At 49.5% G+C, this 15,303-nt stretch overlaps 1 protein-coding gene across 1 annotated transcript in view; it reads right to left on the bottom strand.

Moving 5' to 3' along the window:
* rpgrip1l (RPGRIP1 like) overlaps positions 1–15,303 on the bottom strand; it is a 60,658-nt gene that overhangs the window by 15,300 nt on the left and 30,055 nt on the right. The window contains exons 16-22 of the mRNA XM_035396390.1: positions 13,730–13,866; positions 12,978–13,344; positions 11,556–11,764; positions 10,278–10,373; positions 9,207–9,287; positions 7,371–7,536; positions 6,073–6,170 (exon numbers count right to left, since the gene is read on the bottom strand). Of these exons, the coding sequence (XP_035252281.1) occupies positions 6,073–6,170; positions 7,371–7,536; positions 9,207–9,287; positions 10,278–10,373; positions 11,556–11,764; positions 12,978–13,344; positions 13,730–13,866 (1,154 nt within the window). The remainder of the gene's footprint in view (positions 1–6,072; positions 6,171–7,370; positions 7,537–9,206; positions 9,288–10,277; positions 10,374–11,555; positions 11,765–12,977; positions 13,345–13,729; positions 13,867–15,303) is intronic.

Raw genomic sequence — 15,303 nt, 5'->3', positions numbered from 1 at the left:
TAGCATACAGTAAGGAGAAGGGTAAGCAGACGTAAGCAGAGGGAAACCCGGCCGTTGGAAGTTGTCTGAAAGGCACGAGGCTCTTATTTTTTAAACAGCACCCTCGCTCCTTGTTTCCGCGGAGTTCCTTTCTCTTTTTAACGACGCGTTACTGTAAGTCGCACACCTCATGTTTTAAAGATTCTTTCTAATGAGAATCAAAGTCTAAATATTTCACTGAGGCTGTTTTATTATTCAGCGGCTTCGCGGGTGTTTTACCCGTCTGACAGAGGAACCCACGCGGCCCACTTCCCCGCCACGCAGGTACACGACTCCGGCTGCCAATATTACAGGGATTATCACGGCATATGAAATATTTAGTGGGGGTTTTCATACCCGCCCCCCCTTCTGAAACCTAATAAATCAAACGACTGCCAAATGTCATTAAAGTGACGGTCCTTTGACTGGGGGAAAGAGAAGAAAGGTTTTTCATATTCAAATTTGGGAGAGGAGGGAAATGAAAAGAACGGAAAGGTTACTTGGTTTAGCTAACAGCCCCCTGATGCCCTACACTCGCGTGGTGAGGAGGAAGGAGGAGGAGGAGGAGGATGAGGGGAGGAGGGGGGGGGGTGGGCGATGACATCGCCGGCATTGTCTGGGCTCTTCAGAGAGCGCCGCATCCTGTCCGGCTCTGTCGCCGTCAGGCGGTGCGGCCGCGGCGTGCCGGTTGTTTTCGGTAGCCGGGCGCTCCTCCGTGGCGCGGCGCGCCACACCACCGCTGATCTGACGCGGGCCGCCATGACGACCGGCCGTCTCGCTGACACCCGCCGTCAGACCCATTGTCTGTCCCGCTCTTCATCTCCGGGCGGCCTGACAGGCGCCTGAATGGCGTTTCCCCTGCGCGTCCGTCCAGTACGGGCCGCCTGTCGATGTCCCGTCAGCGGCCCCGAGCCCACCCCTCCACCCCGCCCTCCCCCCAATCCTCTGTTTCTAACCCTCTAGAGAACGCACCATATGCAGAAATGGGGTGATGCCAACTGACGGCAAATCAACAGTGACCCTTAAACCCTGATTGCGGTGGAGATTTACAGAAAATGTACACACCTGTAAAGTCAAAGTTGTACTCACAGTATTAAAATAAATCACTGTACAGTGGCAAGCACAAAAAGGCATTTCAGTCAAAAGTTCAATATGAACAATTCAGCCCTATCTCTTGACCATGAAATATAAGGTCGTTCCATATATATCGTAGTTCATATATAAATGTGACTAATAAATAATTCACTCATTTAGTCAGTTAATTAGTTTATTAACAGGCCTGCTCAAACATCTGGACCTTCAGACACAAGTGGAGGTTGGGAGGAAGTCACAGGCTAAACCTCAGCCTATCAGAAAGCAGCCCTCAATGCCACTGTCTCTACCCTGGAGCACATCCCATCATCCCCTGCACAGCCGTTAACAGATAGGGCCCTGGGAAGATGTATGGCGGGGAGGCGGTCTTATCCTTACGGGAGTCGCGTCTCCATTCATCTCTCCAAAGCCGTCCGCGGCGGCAGGCGCAGTTTAGCATGCACAGGGGCTCCCCGAAGGCACCCGGGGCTTCTTAAACTGTCAGCGCCACAATGAGATGAATAAATAAACAGATATGCCTAAAAAGGGGGGGGTGGGGGGAGATAACCGTGCGTATGTGACTGCGGGACGCGGTGATGTCAGCGGTGGCCTGTATCGTTACACACACACACACACACACACACACACACACACACGCACTTCAGTCCACTGAGACGCCACACCCGCGGCCTGGTCAAAAACACCAGGGCCATCACAGGCGATCTGCAATTTAGCACGAAGACACGAGAACAGTCATTAATGTCAGGGAGCGTCGCCGAGCGACAAGAGCTTTCCAAGCTCCCAAAGCTCTCATTCGTCATTCCAGATCCACTTACGGCACTAATACGCACTTATTACTGGAGCCAGCCTCTGAATATGAACAGCACTGACAAATATACCTTGGTGTAAAAAAAAAAAAAAGAGGATATTTAAAACGCAAAACTTAACTAAGTTAACACTGGTAAAATTATGATTAATGCTGCTTTGTGAGTGATGGATGACGCAGGGGCCCTTGCCACAGTTACTCGTGCCAAAACGGCTATATTTGGATTATTATGTATGCATTATATTTGCCTTCTTTTTTATTATTGCGAAGAATATCCAAAGCTCCAGGGACCATAAACATTAAAACATCCCTAAATGCAGGGTAGATTGACAACTTTTAGTCATGTACTGGCTAATACAGCCCTACAACTGCATTTATCCACCCGGCAAAGTGGTGACTCTGAAAATGTCCCTCCCAAAAATAAAATAAAATGACAAACCTTTTGATTATTTCTGCTGGGATTTTAAGTGGGATTTGTACACTTAGTACAGTAGAAAGTTAGGAGGAGATATAAAAGAAGTGTAGACGTGTCTCTGGTACAAGCACACACCTTCTGTACATCCCTTCTCTCCTGGGCTACAGTGAACAGACAGACTGGCACAGCTCACGCTGGGACTAATACAAGACGAGAACACGCGTGATGAATTGTATTCACAGTAGATGTTAAAGACCAAAAAAAAAAAAAAAAAAAAAACGAACACAAAAAACCTGAGGCGCTGAAACTGTATCAAGACACGTCTAACGCAAACGTCCATTGTGGATGTCTTTCTCTTTTTTTAAAAATCTTAAACGCAGGAATAAAGCTTTTAATCAACGTATTATACATCAAATTGATCATGTTAACCCCAGATTATTCAAATGCATGAAATATTCATGGGGAACCGTCCAAAGTTTTACATTCGCTTGACTTTCTTCTCCGTTAATTATCACGCCGAGGAGGTTTTTGGCGGAAGGAGCAGCCGTCGGGCTGACTGAAGCTGACAGGGTGGCATGGCCCAATAACAGCTCCGCTCTGCTGGGCTTTGAAGTAGCGGGAAGGCGGAGAGATAGGGGGCAAATTGTACAGCACATTATGTTAATGGCTTGATTTAATCCAGCCACTAAACTTTATGTAGCCCGTTAAAGAAGATGCTAACGCTAATTACGCCGCTTCGGAGAGAGTGGGAAGAGGAGGGGAGGGGACGGGGGGGGGGGGAGGGGGGGGGGGGCAAGCATTTCGCCCCGACGAAAAGCGCGGCTCATAAATGTTGTAAACGAGCGCGAAACAAAAAACTAACTTATCTCCCTTTAATTGCACATCGCATGTGAGCGGGCGAAAAAAAAAAGAAAAAGAAAAGAAGGGGGGGGGAAGAGAAAACGGGGAGGGGAGGGGAGGGGAAGGCTGGCCGCGAAGCCGCGGAGCCGCGAACCTGTTGGGTTCCGGTGTTTTTTAATCAACACATCTGAGGAGGAGCCGCCGCCGCCGCCGCCGCCGCGCGAGCAGCCCGACGCTATCAGCCTGTAATTAACATGTCACTTCAATTACGGCTCCCCAGATTGGAACTGTCTCGGGTTAGGGGCGCGCGGCCCTGTCTGCTCGGCTAATTAGTGCGGAATTACAGGGCCTGGTGAGTAGGCAGCGCAGCGCTAGGCAGTCCCGCGCAGAGCGCCGTCACACACACACACACACGCGCACAGTCCTCGCGAGCGAGCGCTCCGGTTTACCGCGCAGGAGCGCTGGGAGGAGCCGGCCGTGAAGAGGGCAACGCCCGCCCGCCAACCCGCCAACCCGCCCGCCCGCCCGCCTGCCCGCCCGCCAAGAGAGCCGCGCCCGTTTCACATCGCTAAAAGGACCAGATCAGCCCCCTCTCACACCGCATCCCAAACAGCACATCCAATGCCTACTTCAGGCCAAGCGCAACAGGAGATTCACACTACGCAGAAAATCTAACTGCATGTAAATACATACACATTAAGTCATCCTATGTATTTAAACAATAAACAAAAAAGTACAAAAAACTACAGATGTACAAGAGTCAAACTTGGCTAAAAATGACCACATATGTTTCTATCCATTTTGGCTGTCACTGTGAATGCTTTGTGTCTCCTGAAGAACATTCATGGCAGAAACTCTGCCTTAAATAAAAGGCATTGCGGGCTAACACACTCACAGCGTTACTGCTGTTCTGACAGGACCATTTCTGAGCTGGGGGCTGCTGTTTGGTCGGGAAAAAAAAAGTGTTGGCCTTCTTTATCACGGCATAAATAAAAACGTGAAATATCCTTTTTATTGAATTTACCCTCCACCGGCTCTCCATCTTATTGTGCTGGTGGCGTTTTTCCAGGACTCGCCGGATCTTTAATCAACGGCTCCGGGCCCAAAACGCCATAAAGCTGGAGCAGGAAATTTATATCCGAAAGAGCAGCTGCAAGCAGCGGTTGAGCAGTCAGACACACGCGGAAACACACCAAAGGCCCGGAATAATACTTTCAGATTCACTCTTTGAGCTACAGCCTGTCAGACAACACAAACACAAACAATAGAGCCACAGTGGGATAAGGGGATATAAATAAATAAGAGAGAGAGAGAGAGAGAGGGAGAGAGATGAAAAAAAAAATCCCCCTGTCACTACTTGAGCAATGTCTCCAGACATAAAAACAATAGGCATTGTATGTAAAGTGGAGCTCGGGAGAACTTGACACCCTGCCTGGTTTCGGCTGGGTTTTTTTTTAAAATGCAGGTCATCAGCGGGGGATGACCCGCAGAACATCAATGCCACGGCTGACACCGCACTTACTCACTTCCCGCATCTGCAATCTGAAATCACCACGTCCTATAGCCTTTCTTTTAATTGGCCTGAAGAGTAGCGCGCTACACGGCTAAGAGGTAATGTTTTTACACTGTTTATTTTGGTCATTATAGTGCAACTGAGATCCAGCAAAATCCCAATAGGATTTGCACAGCCTGACACTACCTTAAAAAACGACGAATAAATAAAAGAGAGTAGAAATGTCATATGGCTAGTGGGCACATTCATGGTTGTTGTAGGGGCAGACAGCCAGGCGTTGGGGCACTGCCACTCCTCAGATCTGGGCTAATGGGCACAAAGGGGGAAGGAGCCCACAGGCCTGCTACAGTGAGGGGAAAAGCCACGGAGCTGAGCCGGCAGCCCCCCTTACGGTATGAATGCGCCTCTCAGAAGCACCGTCGTGCTGCACGCGCTCAGTGATCTCTCTCCCCGCCTCCTCCAATCACCTCCGGGCTCTGAGAGGAGCACCTGGGGCCGCTGCAGAGCCAGCGCAGATTAAACGCTCTGGGTTTTAGAATGAGGGACTCTCTGTTTCGCCCTCCTTTAGCTTCTCTTAAAAGAGAAAGAGAAAAGCCTGCTTCCCCACTTTAATCAATTCATCCCCTCTCCTTCAGTTAAAATACTACTACTGTGCAAAAGTACAAATGTCATATCGAAAATGTAGGACAGTGGGGATCTCTCTCTCTCTCTCCCTTTCGCTCACTTACTCATTCAAGTCACTCATTCACTCACTCAGTCGGCACATGGTGCTGTACCACTCTCACACATGCCCACGCACTCACTCACTCACACTCTCTCTCACTCGCACACACACTCACACTCACACTCACAGAACTGACACCTGACAAACCTGACACTTCATAAAACGTGTGTGAGAAATAAAATGCAGGCAGTGGCAGTGCATTTATATATAGAGTAAAAAAATGCTGACGAGGGTAAAAAAAAAGCAGCTTATGAGACTGGATGACAGAGTGGATGTGAGAGCTGAAATATCTGTGACTGCAGCAGAAAAAAACAAACATTTTTTGCCAAGTCAAGAAGTGTTTTTGTGATCTGCACTTTAAATGGTTTAAAAAGCTCAGTGGAGGTTCAGATCCAAGGACATTTGGTATGCTATGAAACCATCTGCTAAGAAACGGTAACAAAAGCAGAGATACAAACAGAAGACATTAAAAAAAAACTGAAAATAACAACTTGTGCTTGTCTCCTTGGTGTGACTGTTCAGTGTTCCCATTATGGTGAAGTTTAACTGTTAAAACCGGCCTTGGCGTGACAAAAACACGCGAGATGACCTTGTGGGTTCTGACGGCTGTTTAAAACGCTCAGTCCCACACGCTGGAGACCGTGACGCCTTCCTGTCTGACCGACCTGCTTCCTGCCGCCGGTCGTCTGGCCCGGGACGATGCAGTCGTCGCTGTCCGACGGTATCGACTCGTTGAGATCGGAGGCCAGCGCGTCCTCCCCATCTGGGGGAAAAAGCGGGAGATTGACAGCGTTAAAAACAATTATAATTACAGGCCTCCGGGGGGGGGGGGGCGGAGGGAAATCGGATCGCTGCTCGTTACAAATTGTCAAGATCAAGAAGTATGGAGTCAGACATCCCTCCCCCCCCCCCCACCCCCCCCCCCCCCCCCCCCCCGATCCTTAAGCACTTACTCTGAGCAGATCGCGAGGAGCGCCAAGTCGATGAATATTGACAAGGCCGCGACTGACCGTGCGCCTGCTGGAGTCCGGGTCTTAAGTTTTATTGCTTTATCCATGGGCTGCTATCTGAGAACCGCACTCCTATAGGCACGCAGTAAGATGTATTGTGGCCGGACTTGAAAGCCGGACTCTTGTACGAGGTCAGCTTGTATCAGCTTCTATAATACCGCTGTCTGGAGTCGAAGATCGCGCTATTGATGGCGGTATTCATTATTTATCACTTCTCCGGGGGGAGAGGCGGCCTGTTTGAAACAGCAGCCATTTGCACATGAAGACGGCGGTGAGGGACTCATTGTGTCTGTAGGATGAGAGAGGCGTGCACTTCCTCTGCCGCTAACCTTTACCTTCCTGCCTGCCTCTCACACCGCAGAGCGCTGGAGACACTACACACGACTCAAACAGCAGAGCCACAGGGATAATTACACACACCAGAACATCTCATTTCCAAACGTTTCAGCACCCTAACTCTGCTCACCCTCATAGAGTTCCATTAAACTGCCTGGCAAAAATATGTGTATAAAATCATGCTATATCTAACCAGATTTGCCCCAGTGGGTTTATACTTTTTCGGGACAAATGTACGTTTTGTATCGTTTAAAAGAAAGGAAAATAGTTTAGAAAATAGATGCGTGCATCACAACTACATATACAATTGAAAAATTAAGAAAAACGAGAGCAGAAATATAAGGAAGAGGATAATAACTTTATGCATACACTCTTTTGACCGACTGGAATTACCTTCCACTAGACTATCATAGCCCATGAAAGCACTACATCATTGGTGAGTTGTTTTTCCTAAATGTCCCATCTTGTACTGTAGTTAAGACTATGAATTGGGGTTAAAAGGGTCTCTTTGGTTAGAAGCAGACAGTGGCAAGGCAGTGGGAGGGGCTTAGCTGTAATCCTCATATTAGAGGGAGGCGGCTAGAGCAGGCAGAGGGGTTTGAGTGACAGGGGCCCACCTTGGTCCAGAGCTGGCAGGTGCTCTGAGATATCCGAATCCTGGGAGGAGGACGAGGAGCTGGCGGTGGCCACCTGGCCCTCGGAGAAGTGCGACACTTCCTCCTCCTCCCCTTCCTCCTCATTGGGCGCCTGCGCCGCCGGCACCGCCTCCTCCTCTCTGTCAGCCTATGGAGAACGAGAACGGAGATGCCTTTCATTTGTTAAACCCCACTGCCGATTCGGGAGAGTGCGGACAGCCCCTATTCTCCTCTGAAACAGGGTGTTCCCAGCAGACTCTTTTCAGACCACAGAGTACAGCTAAGCTCACACAGAGCTGAGTCAGAGGAAGACCTTTCATATGCAGCCTTAAAATGCAGTCCATGGGCACCCAATCGACCAGTGGGGGTCGCTGGAGAGCGATCGAACGTGGACTCATAACTAACGGAACCCCCCAATTCCCTGGGCAAAGCCATCCCCATCTCAGCTATGGAGCTACAGGCCACAGCCAGCACCGACACTGTCCAGATTCAATCTGAGACTGTGAAATTCATCCTTATTTGGAAGAAACAACATTTCACATTGTCAGTCAAGCAAAGAGCGAGCCAACAAACTGGGTATTTTAAACTTACCATATGACAAAACAAATCACAGGAACAACACAAAGTTAGAGTAACTATTATAATAAACAAATATGGTATTATGAAACAAAACCAGCGCTGTTCTTTTGTGGATTCGCATTGTCTGTTTCGATGAAAAGGCCCACTTCTCACGACATAAAACAGACTGCAGGAGCGGTTGGGTCACGTCTCGGGGGCAGAAGTGTGGGAGACGCTGCGGGAAAGCTGTTTGTTTTAAACAGAAGAGAGAGAGAGAGAGAGAGAGGGAGAGAGGGGGGAGAGAGAGAGAGAGAGAGAGAGAGAGAGAGAGAGAGGGGGAGAGAGAGAGAGAGAGAGAGAGAAAGAGAGAGAGAGTGAGAGAGAGAGAGAGAGAGAGAGAGAGAGGGAGAGAGAGAGAGGGAGAGAGAGAGAGAGAGAGAGAGAGAGAGACAGGGAGAGGGAGGGGGGGAGAGAGAGAGAGAGAGAGAGAGAGAGAGAGCTGTGCCCCTAAGCTGGAGTCTGCTCGTATGGAGGCCCTGGAAGTCTGAGGTTAGGGATTTTAACTCTCAGATTCGGTCTGAAGCCCCCTGGGAGGCGGGGTTAGCCCTGAGCTCCGGGGCACCGTGGTTACGGCGGAACATCGGCGCATCAGAGGAGAGAGGGTTCCGCTGCTCATTCCCATTACCCAGAAGCATCTGTTTGCGGCCTAGAAGCCCGCGGAAACCAACAGGCTATGCAAATGCTGCCAGTCGTGGCGGCGGGCTGAGCAAACAGGCCTGCAGTGACTGGAAGAATGTGTTCCATGAGTCAACCATCAGTCTACAGCCATTTTACCCCGAGAAGAAACTGAAACAAGAGTTCAAGAACTTGTGAACTGCTATAAGAAAATTCATAATAGACGTATTTTAAATTAAAGCCATGTTAAACATATACGTACAAGCAACAAGTATTTATAGACGTTATTTGGATAATTTACAATAACGGTACGTACAAAAGCACATTACGGCAATGAGCAATTACAACTAAAGAGGGGTTTTACCGCAAAAATAAACAACAGATTTACAAGAGCAATATTTGCTTTGAATTCAGGGAGAAGCATAAACCTTCGTAAAAGGAAGACTCATATAGCTAAGAGTGATCGTTCCACTGTCTGACAGAGGGGCGGTTCTGATGAGCACCAGATGGGCCATACCATTGCAGTAAGAGCATTAATGACCGAACGGGCAAGGCCGCGCCCGTCTGTGCCGCGGCATACATTACCTCCGGCCGGGGCTTCGGATCCGAGGCCTCCCCCCGCGGCGTTTCGCGCGCGCCATCGCGGGGAACACCGCTCTCCTCCACCTTTCCAGAGGAAAAAAAAAAAAAACGTCAGAACGCGTTTCTCCCCCCCCCCCCACCCTAACGATCGGGCCAGGCCCCCGGCAACACCATCAATATGCAGCTCATCCTGCTCAGCACCGCAATATCCACCCCTCTCCGCTTGCCAAGCTGTAAAGCCCTTACAAATAATTATTTGCTAACAATCGTCCTAATTGCTCATAGTTGTCAGAGTGCGTAATTAACATTGACGAGGTGGTTTTTTTTTTTGGGGGGGGGGGGGGGGGCGCCTGCAGCATTGCCCAGGGGACACGCGCTTATAATAAATCATCCAGAAAGTTGGGCAGCCCGTGATCTGCAGGAGCTTTGGGCCTCCAGACCCAGTAATAACGTCTGACAACTGCCCAGCGAAAGTGCCGCAGAGACAAACAGAAAACAAACCGGCAGGGCCAGAGGAAAAGGACTCCGGGTTTTATCGCTGGATTAAAACATGATGGGAACACGGCCAACTCGCTCTGATGTCACTGCAGGAAAATTTAGCAACTCTTCTTGTATACTCCTTATTTTATGTGTGTGTGTGCTTGTGTGTGTGTCTGTGGGCGTGTGTGTGTGTGTGTGGCTGTGTGCGTTTGTGTCTGTGTGCGCGTGTGCTTGTGTGTGTGTGTGCGTGCTTGCGTGTTATGTGTTCGCATGTGTGTGCGTGTGAGTGTGTGTGTGCGTGCATGTGTTTTCGTGAGTTGGGGGGGGGGGGGGGGGAGAGCTTCATAAATACTTTTTCCAAATCAATCCAAGGACATAATGTCCATATTTCAGGACATTTCAATCTTAATGCTACAGCAACAAGCTGGAAACTGTAATCAACATAGTGAGTGATCACGCTGGGCAAAAAGACGATATGCAGGTGATCTAAGGAAGCTACAGCTTCACACTGAGGTCACACTTCAGTGCCATTATGTGTAGAAACACGTTCCTGTCACAGAGAGTGAGGAGGAGTGAGATGACGGTGTGCCTTACCGTGCTCTCTGACGCTGAGGTGTCTATGAAGGAGACCTTTTTGCTGAGCACCTTCTCCTTCACCGTGATACGCTGTCTGGGCTTCGGCATCGGCTGCTGCGGTGAAACAAAAAGAACAATTCATTTAGGCCAGCACAAACGAGGAAAGAGTAATGACTGTATGACAAAGACCTCCACCAGTAATGGTACACTGACAGGCACATGAACGCAAAAACTCCCACAAAAGAAGACCCACAAAACTCCAATCATGCAAAGCTTGAGTGAAGCAGAGTCTGGGACATGGTTAATAATGGAGAGGTTGTACAACAGACAGATTCAGGACTTTCATCTGATCAGCTTCACAGTATAAACATTGTGCCTATGCAAAGAAACAGCACAGATAACAAGCATCAGACACGGCAAAGCAGGAGAAAAATCCAACGGAAAACTGAACAGTCGGGTCAAAGCAATGTAAAAGCACGGCACCTACTTCCGTCGTCTTGTGGGAACTTTTGAATATTTCATATTTAATCTTTTAATAATTCTGTGTCCCAACAACTACGGATATGAAATAAACGGGCTATGAAGCAGTCCCAATACACAAAATGAATCAAGAGCATTTCTATCGGAGTGACAACACAAATGCCAGTGATGTGATGTTTGTTAATAAAAACAACGACTGTCAAAAAGCACAGACGCAGCATCCTGGTTCCAGGGAGACGTAAACAATCCCACACTCAAAAGCCAGCACAGAAAACACGCTGATGCCATAAATCACACTTAACGCAAGATAAAGTTGCTGACACTGTAATGTTAGCGAGATCTGCTGGAGCAATACTTCTCATTAACTTTCTATCTGACTGCTAGTGCTGTTAGGGCACTTGTCAGTACACTAACAGCGTACTTCTGCAAAACTCGGCACGGGGAAAATCACAGAATGAGCACGCCCTAAAGATGTAAACCACGCAGATATTCACTTCTACACAAGTCAGCCAGAGACTAAAAGGAAGGCAGCGCAAGCTTCAACCAAAGTGCCTTCCCTGAGAAGTCTACAGGTTGTGGCTACAGCAACGATAAAAGGGCGAGATGTGTTTATGAAGGTTTTCTGCTCTCGTGCTACAGTCAAACCTGATTGGCTCACAATGGTCAATCCAGGCAGCGGACAGTGAATGATTATGCTGCAGTACATATTAATCCACCCTGGATGCAAACCAATCAACCTCTGGAAGAGCAGACTCTGTGCCTAACGCAGGCTGTGCCACTGCTGTGTGACGCAGGGGTTCTGCCTGCGGTCCCTACCTGCGCGGCCGACGCAGGTGGTACGGGCGGACGCCCTCTGACCTTCTGCTCGGTCGCCGCTAATTTCTCTGGTGTCTCCTTGGCGACAAACTTGGCCTGCTCCACGGTCATGGAGGCGCCGGGGGGAGGGAGGTAGGTGAACCGCCACTTCAGGGTCACGTCCACGGTTCCGCTGGGCTGGCCGCTGGGATCTGTCAGCTCGAATGTGCCTGAGGACGGGGCGGGGGGCGGGGGGCGGGGGGGTGGGGACAGGCGGGAAGGTTAGCGGCTGCAGGTGGGAGTGGGGGGGGCGAGGGGCGGGGGGCCCGGCCAGCTGCAATGTCACCTTACAGAGCCAACGCCCAGCAGTGCACACTCAGCAACAATTAGAGCAGACCACTCAAGACACCATGCTAAAGCAGTAACGAGGAAAACGCCATTCGACACAAACCACACGTCTCACGCACACGGTCTTGTGCAGGCCACTCATACCATAACCTTACCCGTTACCTACAGTCCTCTGACTAATTGCGACCATCATTCTGCTACAATAAGAACCATTTTCCATCTCATGTTAAAAGCCGTCCTGGAATATACGATGACACAGGTCAGGCCTGCACACAACGCTCAAAGCTCGCTCCTCTGATCATACGACATGCTATCAAATGCAGTTTAATAGAGGGGTCCTGCCAGTGCTGCCAGCGAGCTGTGTAACCAGAGACCCCAGGAAATGGCTGCAGTGCAACAACAATTTCAGCTTCAGCAGAAACCCTGAGAACCGAGCTGGACGCACAAAAGAGAGAGAGGTTCTCAGCGTAATGGGAGGACTGTGGAATTTCTATAATGGCTAATCTCTTAATTAGCCCGTAAGAACTAATAAAACGCAGAACAAAGCCAGGCCCGCCAAATATTACTCACGCAGACTTCCAAAAATATGTTACTCATTAACTATCGGGCTAATTGGCTAATTTCTAATTTTGCAAATGAGCATTACTGGGCTAAATGGAAAGTAAGTCATTATTAAAAATAGGTGTGTCCGGACAGAAACGAGTGCACAAATGACTTTTCTTTTCTCGACACATGCAAGCTGTGGCACTGTTTCAAAGCAGCACATTAAAAATAACTCGCAGGGATCTTGTAGAAATACTTCACATACAGTCATAACTGGGGCTCAAGGGAGGTACAGTGTATGCAGCTGAAATGGCTGGGTCTCATTGGAGCAGAGTGACCCACAGTCCAGACTGGGTAATGACTGTGTCAGTGCTGACTGTAGGGGGTCCCCTCAGGGTGTCACGCTATTGACCATTGTGATGTCACAGTGGAAGGGCTCCAGAAACACACTATTGGCCATTGTGATGTCATAGTGGAAGGGTTCCAGAAACACACACTATTGGCCATTGTGATGTCATAGTGGGAGGGTTCCGGAATGCAGGCAGTTCTAACCTGTGATGCACTTGTCGTGAGCCAGGGAAATGAGGGGCACTTTGGCTTTGCCCAGGTACAGGTGGCTGTCGGTCTCCTTGTCGTCGAACACGTAGAGCAGCAGGGCGTCGGCCTTCAGGTAGCGGTCCAGGTCGGCGCTCATGGGCACGGGGAAGGCCACGTGGTCGTCGAACTGCGGGCTGTTGCTGTCGGGCAGGATGCAGGTGTCGTGGTCGGGGAAGTCGAAGAGCTTGTAGACCACGTAGGGGCTGGGCTGGGCGTCGCCCTGCCGAGCCGTCAGGCCGCTGCAGCAGTGCACCGTCACGTGGAGCTCGTTCATCCGCTCGTCGGCTGAGGCCTCCAGAGAGACCGGAGGAACTGCTGAAGGCTGGGGGACGGAAGAGAGGGAAAAAAAGCATTCCTCACTTCTTTTCTTATCATGCAATCTCTCACCATCTCTGGTATCTGTGGTATCACTGCTTTCATCTCAAACATTGCTTCTCATTACCTCATGCGTTCAATTTAAATACACAGGTGTGTAAAAATAAGCAATGACACCCCTGTGTTTCATTCTTCTAAACCCTACAAAGCTCTTCAGTGGTATTCTGAACTGCAGTGTGACTCATACAGCAACACCACAGGGCAGCTGCAGTTGGGAGATGCTCTACCCGCTCTTCCTTTACCTGCTCTTGGTTTACCTGCTCTTGCTCTACCTGTTCTAGCTTTACCTACTCTTGCTTTACCTGCTCCTTCTCCATCTGCTCTCCCTTTACCTGGTCCCTGTGACTGAAGCTCAGGTAGCCCAGAGCCTTCATGCGCTCCTTGTACAAGCGGATGGCCTGGTCCATGGGCAGCCGGAGCCTCAGCCAGTAATCCAGCGTCCCGAAAGCCTGGACCTCCCCCACCATGCCTGAGGAACAGGGGGATGAAACAGAGAGATATATAACCGACAGGGACTGTCCAAGAAGGCCACACTTCTTCAATCCCGAACAACTCCACTGAATTTACCCCAAGCACGTCTTCCAAGACAAAATCTATTTCTCAGTTTCTAAACTAATGTGGAAAAAATTCCGCACTTTTTTTTGCCAAGTCATCATTCCTTCACACCCCCCCCCCCCCCACAGTTCAATCGCAGTGATTTTGAGGCCGTTGGGGTTATTTGTGCGTTCGTTCGCCTTCCTCGCTTAATTGCGGAGGAGCCGCGGAATGCCAGGGCACAACAGCCCCGCCGTCCCGCGAAGCCAAGCCGCAGCGCGGAGGCTTCACTGCCGCGGAGTGCGCGCTTGTAAAACACGGCTTGGCTGGCGAAAGGAGCTCTTTTCGCAGAACGCGAACGCGGCGAACTGAGTGTTCTCGGCTCCGCGCTCCGAGCTCTGCGCTCACGCCTCGGCCCGCTGTTGGCAGGAGCGCGCTCCGTGGGGGGGGGGGGGGGGGGGGGGGGGGGGAGGGGGGGGGCTGCACCCCCATTTAGCGCTGACTCAAAACAGGGCCTCCATTTCTGCCGCAGAAAAAGAACGTCCAAAACCAATGACTATAAAAAACGCTTTGGGGGCAAATAACATACCCCCCCCACCAAAAAAAACAAACAAAAAAACAACAGTCTACAAATAAAAATGCACCCAGAGAGAGAAATGACCTACGGTATGCACTGTATGTGCATTACTTGTAGAATCGAATGGTAATTTGCAGAGAAGGACGTGCGAGTCAGGATGAAGATCTGTGGAGCTCCAATCGAAGCCACTCCCACTCGCGCGCACTCTATTTAAATGTTATTGACTTACGCTTGCATACTCAATTGAATTAAGCCCTTTTTTTTCGGCCCGGGCCGATTTGGTAAATGTCACCGGGGGCTGAGTTAATGCATTAAGCTCATTCTCTCCGAGGGGAAATCTGTCTCGTTTCTATTGAAGCCCCCCGCAAAAAAAAAAAAGGAACGGGGGGGCTTCTGTTCGCCACTTTAATTTTTCTTTAATGAAACACTAAAAATAGAGAAAGTAATTTAAAAAAAAAGAATGAAGGGATGGTCTTGAGACCCAGGTACTTTGCCACGAGCTAATGAAATTTTCTATGGACCATGGCGATATAATTCCGTTCCTATCCAACTATGTCTATGTGCTATCGAGTGAGGCGGTGCATTGAAAGTAACTCACAGTGGAAAAAGGGCAGTAAAACTCCAAACAAAGACATTTTAAATTCTATTTCCAACGTGGATTACAAGATGATTTAGAGTTGTGGTCAATAGTAATGGTAATATTTATCAGGAAATGTGCGCACTTACGTAATGTAGTCACATACTCTGCAGTATTCTTTGGTATTGTTTTCAATAGTTAACTAACCTAATTCAATC

The sequence above is a fragment of the Anguilla anguilla genome, chromosome 16 (assembly GCF_013347855.1).
Source record: "Anguilla anguilla isolate fAngAng1 chromosome 16, fAngAng1.pri, whole genome shotgun sequence".
Classification (NCBI taxonomy): domain Eukaryota; kingdom Metazoa; phylum Chordata; class Actinopteri; order Anguilliformes; family Anguillidae; genus Anguilla; species Anguilla anguilla.
This window is presented reverse-complemented; position numbering and strand designations above follow the sequence as displayed.